Source organism: Anopheles coluzzii, chromosome 3, assembly GCF_943734685.1.
Source record: "Anopheles coluzzii chromosome 3, AcolN3, whole genome shotgun sequence".
In the NCBI taxonomy this organism is placed as follows: domain Eukaryota; kingdom Metazoa; phylum Arthropoda; class Insecta; order Diptera; family Culicidae; genus Anopheles; species Anopheles coluzzii.
The window spans coordinates 56,013,052-56,030,093 of NC_064671.1; the positions used below are offsets into that span (position 1 = coordinate 56,013,052).

General features: G+C 44.2%; 1 protein-coding gene across 6 annotated transcripts in view; it reads left to right on the plus strand.

The window, feature by feature from the left end:
* Positions 1-10,603, plus strand: part of LOC120960024 (frizzled-2) — a 64,040-nt gene extending 53,437 nt beyond the window's left edge. For all 6 annotated transcript variants that reach the window (XM_040383891.2, XM_049608503.1, XM_040383889.2 and 3 more), the window contains one exon: positions 4,442-10,603. In XM_040383891.2, coding sequence (XP_040239825.1) covers positions 4,755-6,818 — 2,064 coding nt within the window. In that variant the 5' untranslated portion in view covers positions 4,442-4,754 and the 3' untranslated portion in view covers positions 6,819-10,603. The remainder of the gene's footprint in view (positions 1-4,441) is intronic.
* The last annotated feature ends 6,439 nt before the right edge of the window (positions 10,604-17,042 follow it).

Here is a 17,042-nt window from a genome sequence, read left to right on the forward strand (position 1 = left end):
ATGAAGCAAAGTGGCAATGAGCAAAGTCCGCTTCAGATACAGCTTTTTCCAACGTGCTTCTCCACCGCACATACCATTTACCTCTGGCCTGTAGTTGGCCCATAGTTAAAGTTAATCGAACATCATCGAGTGTACAGCGCACAATCTACGGATGCGGTGGAGATGCAAAATACCAAATTGCCCACGCCAAGCGGACGCGATCGTGAATTTAATCGATGATGCCAGCCCACGGAGTCGCTTAAGTAATTGATTGGAAAATAAATATAAACAAATGACACATTCGTCGCCATTCGTGTGACCCCTTTCCTGTGCAGCCCATTTATTCCCTGCTTTTAATAGCCCGGGCGGACGGGCTAGTCCCAGAGGGGATGATCGAATATTGACGCCATGGTGACCCGTAAACACTGCACAACGCGCCACAAGACCAATGAGAATAGTGCATTAAAATGCAACGAGGTGGACGAATTGTTCCCGGGCGTCTTCTATGTGGGTTACCCCACAAACTGGCGCAGATTCATAAACTTATAAATTAAAATGCAAATAATCGACGCACGATCGAACGCACACACACTCACACACACTGACACCATCTGAGTGTTGTTGATGTTGGAGATTTATGTAGTGTACACGGGTAGAGTATGGATTGGAGCACATATCGTCGGTGTGTTCTTTCCTTTTCTGTTATTTTCTTGTTCATTATTTTCCCCTTTCTTCATTTTACACAAATCTGTCCCATAAATTACCCCCGCATGTATGTATGCACCTTGGAAAGTCAGAAAGTGGTGGAATGTACGACAATCTCGTTGCTCTAGACTTGTGAAACAGAGAAAGAGAGAGTGTGTGAGAGAGAGAGAGAAAAAGCAACCACACAACGAGCGGGGGCTCAACTGCAGGCTCCTCCGCAATCGCTAACGAACCGGGGCGACACACGCTTCTTGGATCACAAGAGCGGACCCCTAGTACGTCGAGAGATATTCAACATTTTTCTTTATAAACAGGTTGTCAGCGGGACAAGATCTGGTTCCCGGCGTTGGGAAACGATAAATTTGAATAACAACAAGCGCATTGCGTTGACCTGCTGCTGCTGCGCCCAGAGGTGTTGCGTTTCGTTGCGATCATTGCACGCAAAGTACGATCATACGCAAGCTGCGTAAAGGTTCGACGATCAAGCTAGGTTGCGGACAAGGTGAATCATTCGAGTGGCAGTTTTCTGTGCTCGGGCATACTTTTACATTCGTCTAATTTAAAGTCACGGGTTTCTTCACCCGTTATTTCATTTGCCAAAATGAACAACAAAGCTTTTTAGACTTTTTTGTTATTCCAAATAGTTTTGTGAGAATTTGATGTTGTATTTACAGCTTCGTCCTGTAAACACACCGTACCTACCTTCTATTCTTGCTGTAAACAATCCACCCTCGTGTCAATCGATACACCCATTGGTTCGAGTTAGTTCGGTTAACTCGCTCATGTGACCCTTTCACTTGCACTACCACCACGATGCCGGACGATCGCTAATGTTCGTCCACGGCTGGTACGTAAACTAATTCAATTCTATTCGTGGCGAACTGAGCATAATGTAAACGGTAGCGGATGTCCCTACGCTCTGGTTGGTGCTCGTTTTCCGGCTGTTCCCTTTTTTAATGTTCCGTATTGCGTTACTTTCCGGACTTGGTCGGTCCCAGCGGCTGCAAAACCAGCGCGTCTATGTGCATTTGGATTATTTGGTAATTAAAATGCAATTAACGCTAGATATTTTGGGGTTTCCGAGAAAGATCTAGGGAAATGTGTGTGTGTGTGTGTGTGTGTGTGTATGTGAACAGAGAAAGGGCGTAAACAAAATTGATTGTAATTAAATGTTTGTGAAATAATTCAGTTGCACGTCTATGAATCATTCCTCGTTCGTTTAATCTATTAACATTGTAAATATGAAATGTATCATTCAACCGAGGCTGCTCAGTTTTGGTAGAGAATTAAATATAAAGAATATGCAATTAATAAGATTTTAACCATTTATTGCTCGTTGCACACGTATTCCTTCCTCAACATTGCAACATAAAACTATTTCGTTCGACTAGAAACAATTTAACGTTCTTTTCGAGTGTAATATGCAACAACCAACACTAAAAAGTAAAATCATTCCAGCGTATAGCGCATCTCCCTGCTTCTAGTGTAACATTGTGTACATTTCCGTTGAAGTCTGCATGATATACACGGTCTGCTGCACTGCCCCCGATGCTAGCCACTTCCAGATGCAGTTGTTTGTTTGCGTTCATGTTTACTCCATCGCACTAGAACTAACTTGCATGTTACTCGTACCGTACCTGAGTGTGCTGGTGCAGGACAGAACCATAGCGACTAGTTGTGCATTACTTTCCCCACCGTGGTAGACACATCTGCAGCAGCATTCGAACAGCATCTTCCGTTAGCAGCAGAGCCAGTTCGGTGTCTGGTTTGATTTTGACAACCTCCTCCTCGGTTTGTTATTCCTTCGCACACACCATTCCTACAGATGCTTCTTACCGGCTATGCAATGCACACAAGTGCAGGTTGGTCTCGTCCCCGCAGGAGAACCCCGAGTGGTGGCAGTGGCCAAGAATGCTGAAAGACAAACAACGTCGGATACCCACGCGCAAGTTCGATAAAAATAGTTTACAGATAATAAAATTTAATGCTCTCCTTCTTTTCTAAACTGTCTGCTACCGGTTCAGACACATCGACTCGATGAAACATATGAGTTTGAGCCCAAGTTACCCGAGCACATGCAGTAGCAGCAGCACACCCCATCCAAACGTTCCGTCCGTGACACACCATCCGTTTAATTTTCGTTCTTCCTTCGCGTAGTGAACCGGATGACATATGCTTGGGAATATGTATATGTACGATGGCAGATTCACCTGAACACGAGGCCTAATGATAGACACGCCCAGTGGAGAGGGAGAGAAAGAGAGCGAGAGACATTGCGAATAGGTCGTTATTGATCACTTCCTGTTGTCCCTTATTTTAGCTCAATCGGCACGAGCAAAAGATGCACGGTTCGCAAACATGGGCTTAGAAAACGCTTGCAAAAATATGGTTTCAATGAATATTTGCGTTCAAAAATTAATGTACAAATAGTTTTTTGCGTTGAAATGGTTCCCTGCTTCACGATACCAGGGGGGTAATTGTTAATATATACACAGTTAGAATCACACGAGCGGCAGATCTCTGGCTGAGTAACACTCAAACCCCCGTTTGACATTTGCTCTGCTGCGCATATGTTGCCGAGGAGACCCGGCACATGATTAGATTACCGTGATCGAAGGGAGGTTTCTTTGCACAACATGAATGACGGAATGACACGAAAACATGGGATAAGAAACTCCAAGTGTCAACCTTTAGCAACACGCTAGCGCACAGGTTGACGCTACGACACCTATCAATTGTAAGCGAAAAATCAGCTTTATCGATGCATAAAGCAAACGAAGCAAAAACGGCCAAAATGCAAAGAAAACTCTTGGCCCAAACCACACATTGGGTGGCAGAAATCTGATACAGTGATGGTAACTTAACGCCCCGGCGTTTTCTACACAAAAACTCGCTTGAGTCCGCACCTTTAGGAGAGGGACAATCTGCGCAAGTGTCCCCCCAACACCTTCTGGGTGTATCGAACAGCTTACCCGTAAGGCGACACCCAGCTTGTGTAATAATTTTAACACCTTTCAAACACTTCACCCTAAGCGGTCGGTTGTCTGTTCCGCAAGCGATTATGCTCGCTTTTTGTTCTCCTCCGAGATCCCCAAGAGAAGCCGTACAAAGACCCGTCGTCTTCCGAGAATCTGCTTCTTGGAGCGGTAATACACACAATGCAATAGTACACGCGCATAGGACTGCTTTCGCCACAGGCGGCTTCAGCTTCCCATTCACCCATTGGCATGAATTGGTTCGTAAGTCAAGCGGGCACTCATCACTTTCAGAGGCGTCGGTCGATAAGGAAGAGCGCATCATTCCTGCATTAAACAATTGTACCGTTTAATCGAACCAAACCCTTTTCTGGTATAATTCCGAAGGAAGTGTGGTGGACCCTTCTGTATAGAGTCACTTATACGTTGCCGCTAACGTACGAAAGGATGTTACTCGTACTGAACCCAACTTCACTTAGTACATTTGCTCTTGACATTCATATGCACTGTTGTAAGGTAGGTTAACGGAGATAAAGCAGCCGTTTAGTTGCCGTATCTGGCAAAAGAAGCATTTTTTGTTTAATGTTTGCTGCGAATTTGAATTCGTATGGAAGCAAACAACAGCATATGAGCTAAAATCGCAAACGATGGAGCATTACTCAAATGTCAATTTGTCGTGCCAATTTTCTGTGAATTTTGTAATACTGTCGTAGATTTTTGTTTTGTTTTAATTTTCACCCACTGATGATTGTTTTTTTCGTCTGTTTTAATTTATTCTACAGAATTCTACGCTTTGTGTACGCAACGAGAGCAAGAGAGAAGCATTACTGAACAACGCCCGAATGCAATTAGTCGTCGTATATGTAGCACGCACCGCTACGGAATGTTCAGCAGCACGATGCGGACAATCTAGCCGTAAAGACCAAAGGGAAAACGGGATTTAATCAGCTTATCGAGCAATTGAGCAATAAAAGCACCACCAGAGTGTGCGACAAGTGCACGAAGCTACATTATCGTGAAGTAGCGATAGAGCGCCTGCCAGAGTCACAATCCAGACAAATACAACGTAACGCGTTTGGCGAACATACAGACACAATGGCACTGGCGCGAAGTAAACACAGACGACACACGGTGCGAAGTACACTGCAACAGACCGTTGGAGTACGCTGTGCAGTAAGCGTACTGCCGATACTGCTGCTCATGATCAGTGGGGTAGCGGAATGTAGCTATCATTCCGGTGTCAGCCCGATGCCGCACGTACCTGCCGTGCCGAAAGATCCAAATTCGCGGTGCGAAGAGATCACCATTCCGATGTGCCGGGGCATCGGTTATAATTTAACCTCGTTTCCGAACGAGATGAACCACGAAACGCAGGAGGAAGCCGGCCTGGAGGTGCACCAGTTTTGGCCGCTGGTAGAGATCAAATGTTCGCCGGATCTGAAGTTTTTCCTTTGCTCGATGTACACCCCGATCTGCATCGAGGACTACCACAAACCGCTGCCGGTGTGCCGCAGCGTGTGCGAGCGGGCCCGAGCCGGCTGTGCACCGATTATGGAGTCGTACAGCTTCAACTGGCCGGAACGGATGGCTTGCGAAAATCTGCCCGTATCGGGCGACAGCGACAACTTGTGCATGGAGATGCCGAGAGAGGAAGAGCATGGCGAAGACCGCGGCGCAGGAGGGTCGTCGGGCGGTGGTAGCGGTAGCTCGGGACACTCTGGCAAGCCGACCCGCAAATCGCACGGTGGCAGCGGTGGCCAGAGCAGCGGCGGCGGCAATCAGCAGAACAACAAATGCAAGGGCAAGAATTCAAAAAACTGCCAAAATCCCCCAGGGGAAAGAACAAAAGAGTGCATGTGCCGGTGCCGGGAGCCACTGGTCACCCTGGGGAGGGAAAGCAGCACCACAACACTACTGCACCATCACGGCAGCCTAAGCAGCAACCAAAGTGTCGAAAGGGTCGGCGACGTGCAAAACTGCGCGATCCCGTGTCGGGGGGCGTTCTTCACCCAGGAGGAAAAGGACTTCGCCGGCATCTGGATAGCGCTGTGGTCCGGCCTTTGCGGCATAAGCACTCTAATGACACTGACCACCTTCCTCATCGACACCGAAAGGTTCAAGTACCCTGAGAGACCGATCGTGTTCCTGTCGGCGTGCTACTTCATCGTTTCCTGTGGCTATCTCACGCGCATCTTTCTCGGCCACGACGAAATTGCGTGCGACGGGAAATCGATCAAGTACCCTTCGACGGGACAGAGCTCCTGCACCATGATCTTCATCATGATTTACTTCTTCGGCATGGCCTCCTCGATCTGGTGGGTGATCCTGTCGTTCACCTGGTTCCTGGCGGCCGGCCTGAAATGGGGCAACGAGGCAATTTCGAAGCATTCGCAGTACTTCCATCTTGCCGCATGGCTCATTCCAACCGTGCAGACCGTCTCGGTACTGCTGCGGCCCGCTGTCGATGGTGATCCCGTGGCGGGGATTTGCTACGTTGGCAACACGTCCGTCGAAAATCTGAAAAACTTTGTGCTTGCCCCGCTTTTTATGTATCTCGTCGTCGGCACCACCTTCCTGATGGCCGGGTTTGTATCGCTCTTCCGCATCCGGTCCGTGATCAAGCAGCAGGGTGGTATCGGTGCTGGCTCGAAGGCAGACAAACTCGAGAAGCTGATGATTCGGATAGGCATCTTCAGTGTGCTGTACACCGTACCGGCAACGATCGTCATCGGCTGCCATCTGTACGAGGCGTCTTACTTCGAGGACTGGATGACGGGCCTAACTTGTCCGTGCAAAGTAGCGCCCGGGCTGCGGCAGAAGCCGCTCTACTCGGTGCTCATGCTGAAGTACTTTATGGCACTGGCCGTCGGCATCACGTCGGGCGTTTGGATCTGGTCCGGAAAGACGGTCGATTCGTGGCGGCGGCTCTGGAGAAGACTGTTCGGTTCGCCGGATCCTACCGGTGCAGGACAGGTGCTTATTAAGCCACGGCCACCACTGCCCCAACCGTACGCCACGTCCGGCATCGGTGTGCCTGGATCGGCGGCAGCTTCCCTGCTGGCCACCCCGTACACGCAAACCGTAGGCAGTGTAGCTTCCACCAGCCACCACCACCTGCACCATCACGTTCTCAAGCAGGCACCGTTGAGTCACGTATGACCTGGAGATATCGGCGGCGCATCTACCTTAACTGCCGGATCCGGATCAGTCGTAGATCCGCGCGCCGTCTCAGTCGTTGTTACGCTGCCCGGTCCGCAACCGGGACAAGCTCTCAGCGATTATGGTCCGATATAGTTGACCGTTCGACCAGATGCGGCAACTCGAAGAATACCACCCAACAATCTAAGTGAACTGTGAAAACCGTATCGGCTCTCATCCCTTCCATTTTCACCGATTCGCTGCTGGAAGGCGAAACCGTTTGCTCCCAGGGATAGTAGTCCAGGAAGGCGGCGAGAAGGAACGTTTTCGTCCTACGTGGCCAGCAAGCTGGTGGTGATGGTGGCAAACGTTAGCAATGGAGCCGACCGGGTGTGAAATGGAGCGTGAAAGCAATTCTTAATAGTATTAAAATCAACTCAACTCAAATCGATACTACTTCTATTCTCGTGCATACAAGGCACGAGCCAGACTAAAATGCTATCACTAACGATCACAACACCATAAGCTATCATTACGCTCTATCTACCTTATCCGTAATCGTGCGCATCATGCCCCCATACACATGCATAACCTACATTTAAAGCTCCTTATGAATAACTTATCCGACAGGCAGGCATATTGTAAGGACAGTTCAAGCTAGCGGCTCTCTTTCTAGTCGATGATGAGGATAGTAGTGGAATAGTGTTTTAGAGATGGTAAATAGATACATTGTTCGTGGAGGTGTATGGAGTTGTGGATGTTTGTAAGTTATATTTTATACATAGAGCTAAACACCCCAGCAAACGTAAGCAGAGGAACGTAACAAAACAGTGCGATAATATTGTACATGGGGAAGAATGTCTACGGTGTGCGATTGATTCGCAGCGAACAAAGTAAGAGGGAAACAGCACACAACAGAAGGAAACACAATTGACAATACCTTTTCTCATTCCTATGCCGATGAAATAACTCAAAAAAAATACAACAAATGCAAATCCCCCGTTTACACAACATGTATGTGTAAGAAGCCAAGGCAACGTTTTATACCACTGCCGCCAATATTTAGTTTCGTTCAGACACTCGAACACCTTGCACCACCAAGGACGACATTATTGGTGTGTCGCAGACTGCAGCGACGACGACGAGCAACTAACTTCCGGTGAACCCTCTCTTTCTAAAATGGTGCATTTTGATGAAACTTTTATACGTAATTAGAATTAATTTTAAATGCTTTTCAAAATTGAGCAACTTATATACCCCATCGTAGATTGGAAATAATTAATCAATCCCCCCTCCCCAACCTCCTTTTTCGGCCCACATAATCGCCGATCAATTATATGCAGCATATTTGCAAATTATCAGCATCCCATTTAGAGTATCTACTCTGTGTTTTCGTAGAGTGTAAATCATCCAGCAGTCATCAATGCATTCAATTCAATTGCTAGAACTGGTTTGCACACGAACGCTGCAAACCCAAAAAAGAAAACGCTTCAAAATCATTATACCGCTTCGAATTTCCCGTTTCCTCTGTATCGGTGTGAGAATTAGCCGTAGCCGGTGTTGTACAGTTTGCAAAAGTATATCTGCACGCTATCGTTTTGTTTACGTTTGTTTTTGTTTCGTTTGTAGTGGGATTTAGTTGCTTCATGTATGTGTGTGTATGTTTTTTTTAACTTTCTCCACATTCATTTGCCAATTTTCATACTCGTCCAGTGCAAGTTTCTCTCAGATTGCCATATAAAAGTCACACCCTCGGCAACCTTTGCTCCCCCTTTTTTAGCGAAGGGTTGCAAGTGACGGTTAAGAATTACGGTTAGATCTTAAGTTAAGCAGAGGTTGTATCACCTGCTAGCGGTGTGCTGATACTGGTCGGGCACACGACATTATCCAGTGTCCTCGCCCATGTTTTCTATTAGTTTGTTTTATGTTGCATTATTTTTGAGTTACACTTTTTTGTTACCTTTTATTTCTTTTTTTCCGATTGCCCATCGTACTAGAAATCAGTGTTGTGTCCTGCTTTGTTTCAATGCAATGCTTAACAATAGAATAGACACCGGTTCGCATCCAGCTTCCTACGGTTCACAGCAACCAGCTGGCAATTGTTGGCTTCGGGAAGGAAATCGGTTAAAGTGTACATATCAACCAACTGCAAGGGCGCGTATACATTCATGCATTTTTGTATCTCGTTGTCCCCCTCCCCCTCTTCCCCTCAAATCTTTAGTTTCGTAGCCATGAAGTAGGGCAAAGGGATATTTAAACATAAACGGCCGAGAAATGAGAAAATTAAGTGTAAATGTTTTGTAATTTATTGTCATCGTTGTTGGATGCCCATCATTGGGGTGGGGGGAGATGTGGTATCGATCGTGTTCGATTCGTGTTAATACCTCGAGCGCTCGAAGATCGCTTACCGAGCAATCTCAGCGCGTAGGCTCCACGACACGACAAGTGTAATCGCTTTTGTACAGTACAGTGAATAGATATTTAGACGTGTAAGCTAAACGAAACGAAGGCAGAACAATAAGGTGTGAACGGAAACAAACAAAAACACATCACATGGACGACCGGGGGAGGACGTATTAGTATCGTGCAGAAAGAACCAAAATAATGACACCTTTTTCCAATGCAGCTAAATAAACGGACAAAAAACAAACCCCTAATCACAAATGATAACTTGACAAAAAGCAATTGAAAACAACTTATCTATCGATCGATTGTGTGGAAAAATTATTCGGCAAATTTATTTCCTCAACCACAACAGCCAAACTGTTAACGTAGGTGCAGAATGGGCTTAGCGCGTGTAGTAGAACAGGGAAAACCAAAGGCATCTAAGGCTCTCCTTTTTTTTATTTAATCCCTGCAACAGCAGCTCTGTCCAAACTGTGCCGCCTGGCAGCTAGGGAAAGAAGAGGAAAGAACACACATTAACAGTGATCATGCACAATACAATGAATGGGACGAGAATATCTAATAAGAAGGGATATTGTTTTGCGCGAAAAGGTTCAACAAACGTTAGGACACGGAAGAAGAAGAAGAAAAAGAAAACATTTAGAAATAAAGGAAATTTTTTAAAAATATCTGGTTTTAACAGATACATAGACTGTATACGAATATTGTTCATTTACTGCGTTGACGAAAAAAGGTAAACCGTGCGATCGCCAACGGCAGCTACACTTTACAGGGTCACCGAAATCAAACGAACGGATCCTTATGTTTGCACCTCTGTGTTTTACGATACACTTGCAAGCAATGCCAAGTGTTATATTTTGTTCTCTAACAGTCTTGTCAAATTCGTTTGGTTCCGGGGACAAATGTTGAAGGCGTTACTGCTGTATACACACATACATACACACAAAAATACCGTAACAGCGTCCAATCAAAGAGCGAGCGAAACCCAGGACAGTGGCCCAGGCATGTGTCGCATATGAGGTAGTCGTAAATCAAACACACAAAATAACAATTGTTTATGGGTGTTAGGATTATTTGCCATTCTACGGCAAAACGGGGCCCCGATGCAGGCACGTGCGAGAAACTTATAAATATTAGGCGTTTAGATTTAAAAAAAACTAGCCTGCGTCACACAGAATACAATCCTTTTTTGTAGGCTGAGAAACAAGTATATAGAGACAGCAGCAGGGGGTGGAGAGTGAATAAATGATAAGTCAAGAAGTGCACACAAAACAGAACAAGAAAATTGAAAAAAAAAAACAAACGCGCAGTAAAAGCTACTATTGTAAGACAACCTCTTATACAGTGGAAACAAAAGCATATTTTTAATTGTTTAATAAATTATTAAAATAATAAAAACATGCTGTGGTATTTCCTTTTTTTATTTTTATTTTTATTTCATTTAATATTGTACCTTGCTTATCACTTCGTACGTTAGATTGTCGGTTCGGTTCGAAAGCTTTAATGTCCTAATCTCGCTAACGTACCACTCATATCGTTCTGTTTGTTTTATATTTCTATATACAGTGGTATACATGAAATAATATCCATCCTTACATAGTTTCATTTTAATTTTTAATTTCGTTCTTATGAAAATGGCGAAACTAGATTGTAAAAAAAAATCTTAGAAGTAAGAGAATTATGTACTTTTAAACAATAACTAAACTGCAAAACGCTCATAATATCACAAATTATTACAATATACTCTTATAATGATAAATATTACTTTTGACCGTTACATCTGAATAAAAATAAATAAAAAAATAAATATTACTTTATGCACTTTTGAACATGATAAACCACTACAAGTGATGGGTACGGTTATCAAAAATTCCCAGCGATAGTCCACTCCTATCCGACTCCGGAAGGTAGTTCCACCCAGCATTATTCCGGAACCGTTCGGAATCGTCTGGGGCCGTAAGGAATTGTCCAAAGTCGCTGCAGTCGGAGTCGTCAGTGTTTTTTCCGTCGATTGTCAGTCGATTTCGTGTTTTTTCCTCTTTCGCTATGCGTGTGTAATTCTTAAACAAGCCTTTTTTACGGACGGCTCCGAACGACTCCGAATTAAATCAAACAATTCCGAATGAATTCGGAAGACTCTGAATGAATTCACATGACGATTAAACTACTTACTTACTTATCCGGCGCTACAACCGCTTTGCGGTCTTGGCCTGCCTCAGGAGTGTCCGAAACCGCTCACGGTCTCGCGCCTTCGTCTGCCAGTCCGTTATCCCGGCCTTAATGGCGGACGCCTCCACGCCATCTTGCCACCTCAATTTGGGCCTACCACGCCTCCTCTGTCCTTGTGGACGGCCTAAAAAGACTTTACGGGCTGGGTCGTCCGTTTCCATGCGTACAACATGGCCAGCCCACCGGAGCCTGGCGAGCTTAATACGCTGTACGACAGTGAGGTCGCCGTACATCTCGTATAGCTCGTCATTATATCGGCTCCTCCATTCTCCTTCCACATATACGGGGCCAAGTATCCTTCTGAGCATCTTCCTCTCGAACGCGGCTAAGAGGGCTTCGTCAGATTTGGACGGTGTCCATGTCTCAGAGGCGTATGTGAGTACTGGTCATCAAGAACTCATCAAGAATTGTCTAAACGATAATGGACAGTCATTCCGGATCCGGAGTGATCTGGAGTGATCCGGAGTGATCCAGAGTGATCCGGAGTGATCCGGAGTAATCCGGAGTGATCCGGAGTAATCCGGAGTGATCCGGAGTAATCCGGAGTGATCCGGAGTAATCCGGAGTGATCCGGAGTCGAATCCAGTTATGATCCGGAGCCGGAGTCATATTTTGCGCACCGGAGTCGGAGTTGATCCATGACTCTGCTCCGGATTACCCATCACTACTAGGCACGTATGGAGCCGCCTAGTTACGCATGGGTCAGTTTTTAGATTAAGTTGATGTCAATAAAATTCGCATTCGCAAACTTTCGCAGAATGTTTCTTTACAGATTGACAGTATATATATTACACTATTATGCGATATATATATGAGACGACGCAACTCGATGAATCTTGCATAATGACAATCAGTCAAAATGTATAAGGATGAACATTTTCAGGAGTGATTTTTCTTTAGTTTTTATCATATATTTAAACAGAATTTTAAATGAACTATCAGTCAATTCAAATGTATTGTAATGTATGTAAAGTTTTACTAAATAACTTTGTAAAATTGCATAAATTAATAAAAATCAGTTCTTAATAAAAAAAAGATAGAAAGGTTCAAAGTTTTCCAAAAAAGTAAAAAAATTTCTGCGATTTTTTTCTCGACTTCTCGACTTTGAAGTCTCGACTTTGATAGGTCTATTGTAGAGAACCAGTAGAGATAAAGAGCTCATATTTGGGATTTTTCTTAGTTTAACCCTAAAGATTGAAATCTATTCTTTGGAATTGCGCTATTACAAAGTTGACTTTTTAAATCTCATCCCGGCAAATGCCCATTGTGCCGTGGCCAGATTCTAAGATGCAAACCTACAAGTAGTGTGCTATATAGCTGAAAGGTATCAATTATACTCGAACATAAATCGTTCCATTTGCTACTGTCGCACATAATTTTTGTTCCAAAACAACACTGGCAAACTTGTAACTAACTACTACAGTTACAATTACTCCGCAATTATAACATGACTTTTCCTCTTCCTTCTTTGATCGTCTTGTGGACCACAATGTGGTTAAATACATAAATTGTGCCACCGTCTCAGCTGCCAGACACACACACGCACACGCACTTTAGAGCAGACCATGCCAATAATTTCTCTGCGTGCAGTCAATTTTCAACGCCTAATCTGACACAAGTGTGTGGCGTCGTCGCTTCATTCCGCTCATTCCAAACCGACGGCCGACGATTAAACCAGAGCGCCCACGGCGGGGATTTGAGGGAATGTGAGGGGTTTGAAATAAAATTTCCATCCCGGGGCTGAAACGTTAAACCTATTTGCGGCTCCGTCAAATCGTTGTCCTATTGACTCCATGACGATCATCATCAGTGGAAATTTATTTTAACGAATCCGCTACCCCATTGCTTCGTTTTATGATGTCGTTGAAATTCTGTCCGCTGTATTCTCACAGCATTATCGCACCGCCATGGCATAGTAGTAGTAGTAGCAGCAGTAGCGATGCGCCGGGAGAAGGTGTCTTTTTTTCCTTTCATCTGTACTTACAGCGGTTCTTCTGATCCGATTGAAGCAGTATCATTACTCAAGCTGACACGGCATTGCACACAGTTGTCTGCTATTTTCTTTTTAGTTGCATTTGCTGCAATTTGGGTAAATTCCATCAAAAGAAACCGATGAACCTTCTGTACGAATGTGACGCATGGGGCGTGTGTCGATTTGTGCTGATTGAAGACTAGTTATTATCTAGCATAAGTTGCAAATCCAATTTCGGGAATATTTATAAAGGTATCGGAATGCTTCTCAAATCACTTAAAGATATGATTTTTATACTTTTAAACCAAAATTGCTGAGATTCAGGAATATGACAAGGAAATTAAAATGAAATCTTGTATCCTCTCTATGTTAAAATCTCATATCTTTTCGAGATCGAGGTAAGTCTTTTGGTATGAACATTCATGCTATGTGTCCTATGATCGATGTTCAACCTCCGATTCGATCTACACGATCTACACGTATAAGGTGGGTATAGATAATTGCCTAAATTGAATACTTATATAAAAATGGCATTGTATTGTCACAAATTAATAACTTACTTATCTGGCATTAAAACCGCTTTGCGGTCTTGGTCTGCCTCAGGAGTGTCCGAAACCGTTCACGGTCTCGCGCCTTCGACTGCTAGTCCGTTATCCCGGCCTTAATGGCGAACGCCTTCATGGTATCCTGCTCAATTTGGGCCTACCACATCTGTCCTCCTCTGTCCTTGTGGACGGCCTAAAAAGACTTTACGGGCTGGTTCGTCCGTTTCCATGCGTACAACATGGCCAGCCCACAGGAACCTGGCGAGCTTGATATGCTGCACGACAGTGAGGTCGCCGTACATCCCGTGTAGTTCGTCATTATAGCGGCTCCTCCATTGTCCTTCCACACATACGGGGCCAAGGATTCTTCTGAACATCTTTCTCTCGAACCCGACTCAGAGGGTTTCGTCAGATTTGGACAGTGTCCATGTCTCAGAGGCGTATGTGAGTACCGGTACTATATAGATACTATATAGTCCCAGCTTCGTCCGTCGCGACAGGTTCTTTGAGGTGTACTGATTTTTCAGGCTGTAGAATGACCAGTTGGTAGCCAGCATCCTTGCGCGAAACTCAGCTTCCATGCTATTGTCGTTGCTTACCTTTGACCCAAGATAGGTGAATTCTGGGACGACTTTAAAAGTGCGTTCAACTATGTGTACGTCACGCCTACTTAAGTTTGGATTTGTTGTTGGTAAGGCCGCTGGTGTTGGCAGACATCGTGCGGCAGTTTGTTTTGCGGTCCTGTCGTGCAGTCGCCAACTCGAACGACTCAATAACATGCCCGTCATGGGTACAAGCCTAGAATGGATCGTCCCCCCGTAGCAAGGATTTGACTATCCGGCTGCGTGGTAATGAATTAAGTCTCGAAAACCTCTGTATAGGCCGGCATGTCCGCCTAGAAGAACATTACGCCAAATAAAAGAAGAAGAAGAATAAGAAGAAGGCATCGCAGCGGCAAGCAATGACGACAAAACTCAATGCGACCATTTTAGATGAAATTCGGCTGAATTTCTTAATGCCACCCTAGTACGCCAACTGGACCAACATCCTCCAGCTGCAATTTGTTCCAATTTGATATCTCTTCGTTTTTTCTACTGTCAGCCGAGAAAAAAATCATTTTTCCATTGCTAACGTTATCCCGGATTCTTCACGGGTTCTCATAAGGAAAGTCATGTTAATGTTACCGCATTGTGATGTGTGTGGTTATTTTTCCTTATATATTTTTGTTTACTATAGTTTTATATATTAAAGTCCAAGTAACGCTATGAGTCTGTTTCGGATCACAAATCGTCAGCTACTGAACGATTTTTTGATGTCACTGTTTTTCAGGTTTTTTTATCCATTTTCTAAACCATCGTATCCCATCCTTAAAAGTGGGTAATACGCATTGTCCTCCCTATCCTAAGATGAAGAGTGATAAGAATTAAAAATTTAATTGCAAAGCACTGGTGCTATTCCTCACATTACTCTGAATGACTTCGACCATAGTAAATCAGGCGAAGGTCACGTAAATATTTCGCCCTGTATGTATATTACTATAATCAAAACACCACTACAACGATAAACTGTAAGTGCTAGGACGACACAGCCTTCGTATCCCTTTAAAAAAGGGGTGTATTAAACGTTACCTCCAACTCTCATGCAAAAACAGATTGACCATTATTCAAACAAGATCTTTAGGTAAGAAAAATAAAGTAACCAAATTGAATAAAACATTACCTAGATAGAAAAGAGTAGTGTACATTACACGTAAATAAAACAAACTTTTCAAATAATCAAAACAATAAAAATTAACCGAATTCATGCCAGTTGATTCGAAATCCCAATCAGTTCATTGTTGAACAATTACAATACCAAACAGTTCTGCAAAGTATTATTACATGTATTATATTGTGTTTATATAATTACCGTGCATCGTCACGTCGTGTGATTATGGTTAAAATAAATAAAACCACTTTTCATCAACACAACCATCTCACACTCGCGCAACACTTCAATACCAAAACGCTGCAAAATGCCAGTTAATTGATCCCTTTTAATAAATCCTTTTCGGGAGGTATACTGGCGTGAAATTAAAATCCATCATCACGCCCGCTATCACGCCGGCAGTGCATCACAGTGATGGGATTTCTTTATTCTACATCATCATGACACCTGCTGCATAAAGAGGGTGGCGTAAAACGCAACAACGACAACAACAACAACAACAACGGCATCAGCAGCGCCACCCATACGATACGCATCAACATTTTGCTTTAAACTGCTCGCCTACCATTTTGCTGGTGCTTCAGCGACAACGACAACGAGAGGGCTACATTTTTTTTTGTTCAACCTGGTACAAAAATCTGCTCAGCAGGCGGGTTTTTTACTGCCGGGAGATGAAAGTTACACCCTTTCGTGGTGTCTGTACTCCCCGTGTTGTGTGTTATTCCCGAATTAAACGACACATTTTTTTTACAGTACTGTGAAGCTTGTTTTTCCCCACTGTCTGGCTCCGGACATTTACAGGAGACGGGAAACAGCCTGCGTTTTTCCGGCCAGAACGAACGATCGGAAACAAGAAGATAAAACAAATGGCGACCCACACGAATGAAAATGATCGTATGAGTACGGTGGTAGTGGTTTAAAAAACATGATAAAAAAGTTGGTGTACTTTTTCACACTTTCCCGTTGTTCACCATATCCTGTGACGCGGGGCTGTGTAGGTGGTAGCGTGCTTGTCCCCCATTTGTGTGAGTATTTTTTTTTTTTTGCTTTTTCATCTGCCTCTCTACTCCATCCCAAGGTGTCGCAGCGTAAAAATTAACCGCCGACAAATTATGAACGCTTCGAATGTGTTATCATACTGTGTACCAAGGAATGCTAAACGTTTCCGTAAGCAAGGTACGCCAGTCTCATCTGCACAACGCACGACACGCTGTTTTGCTGTTCAAAATGACTGAAATAGGGTTGGTGGATGGAAGAAAAAAAAATACAAAAAACAACAATTTTTTGCAGTACTTTCCACGTTTCACAGCTTTCCGTCGTATGATTCCGTATGGCGCATCGTGCATGGGTGAGTTCTTTTTTTAATCCTAAGATTTTTCACATTTT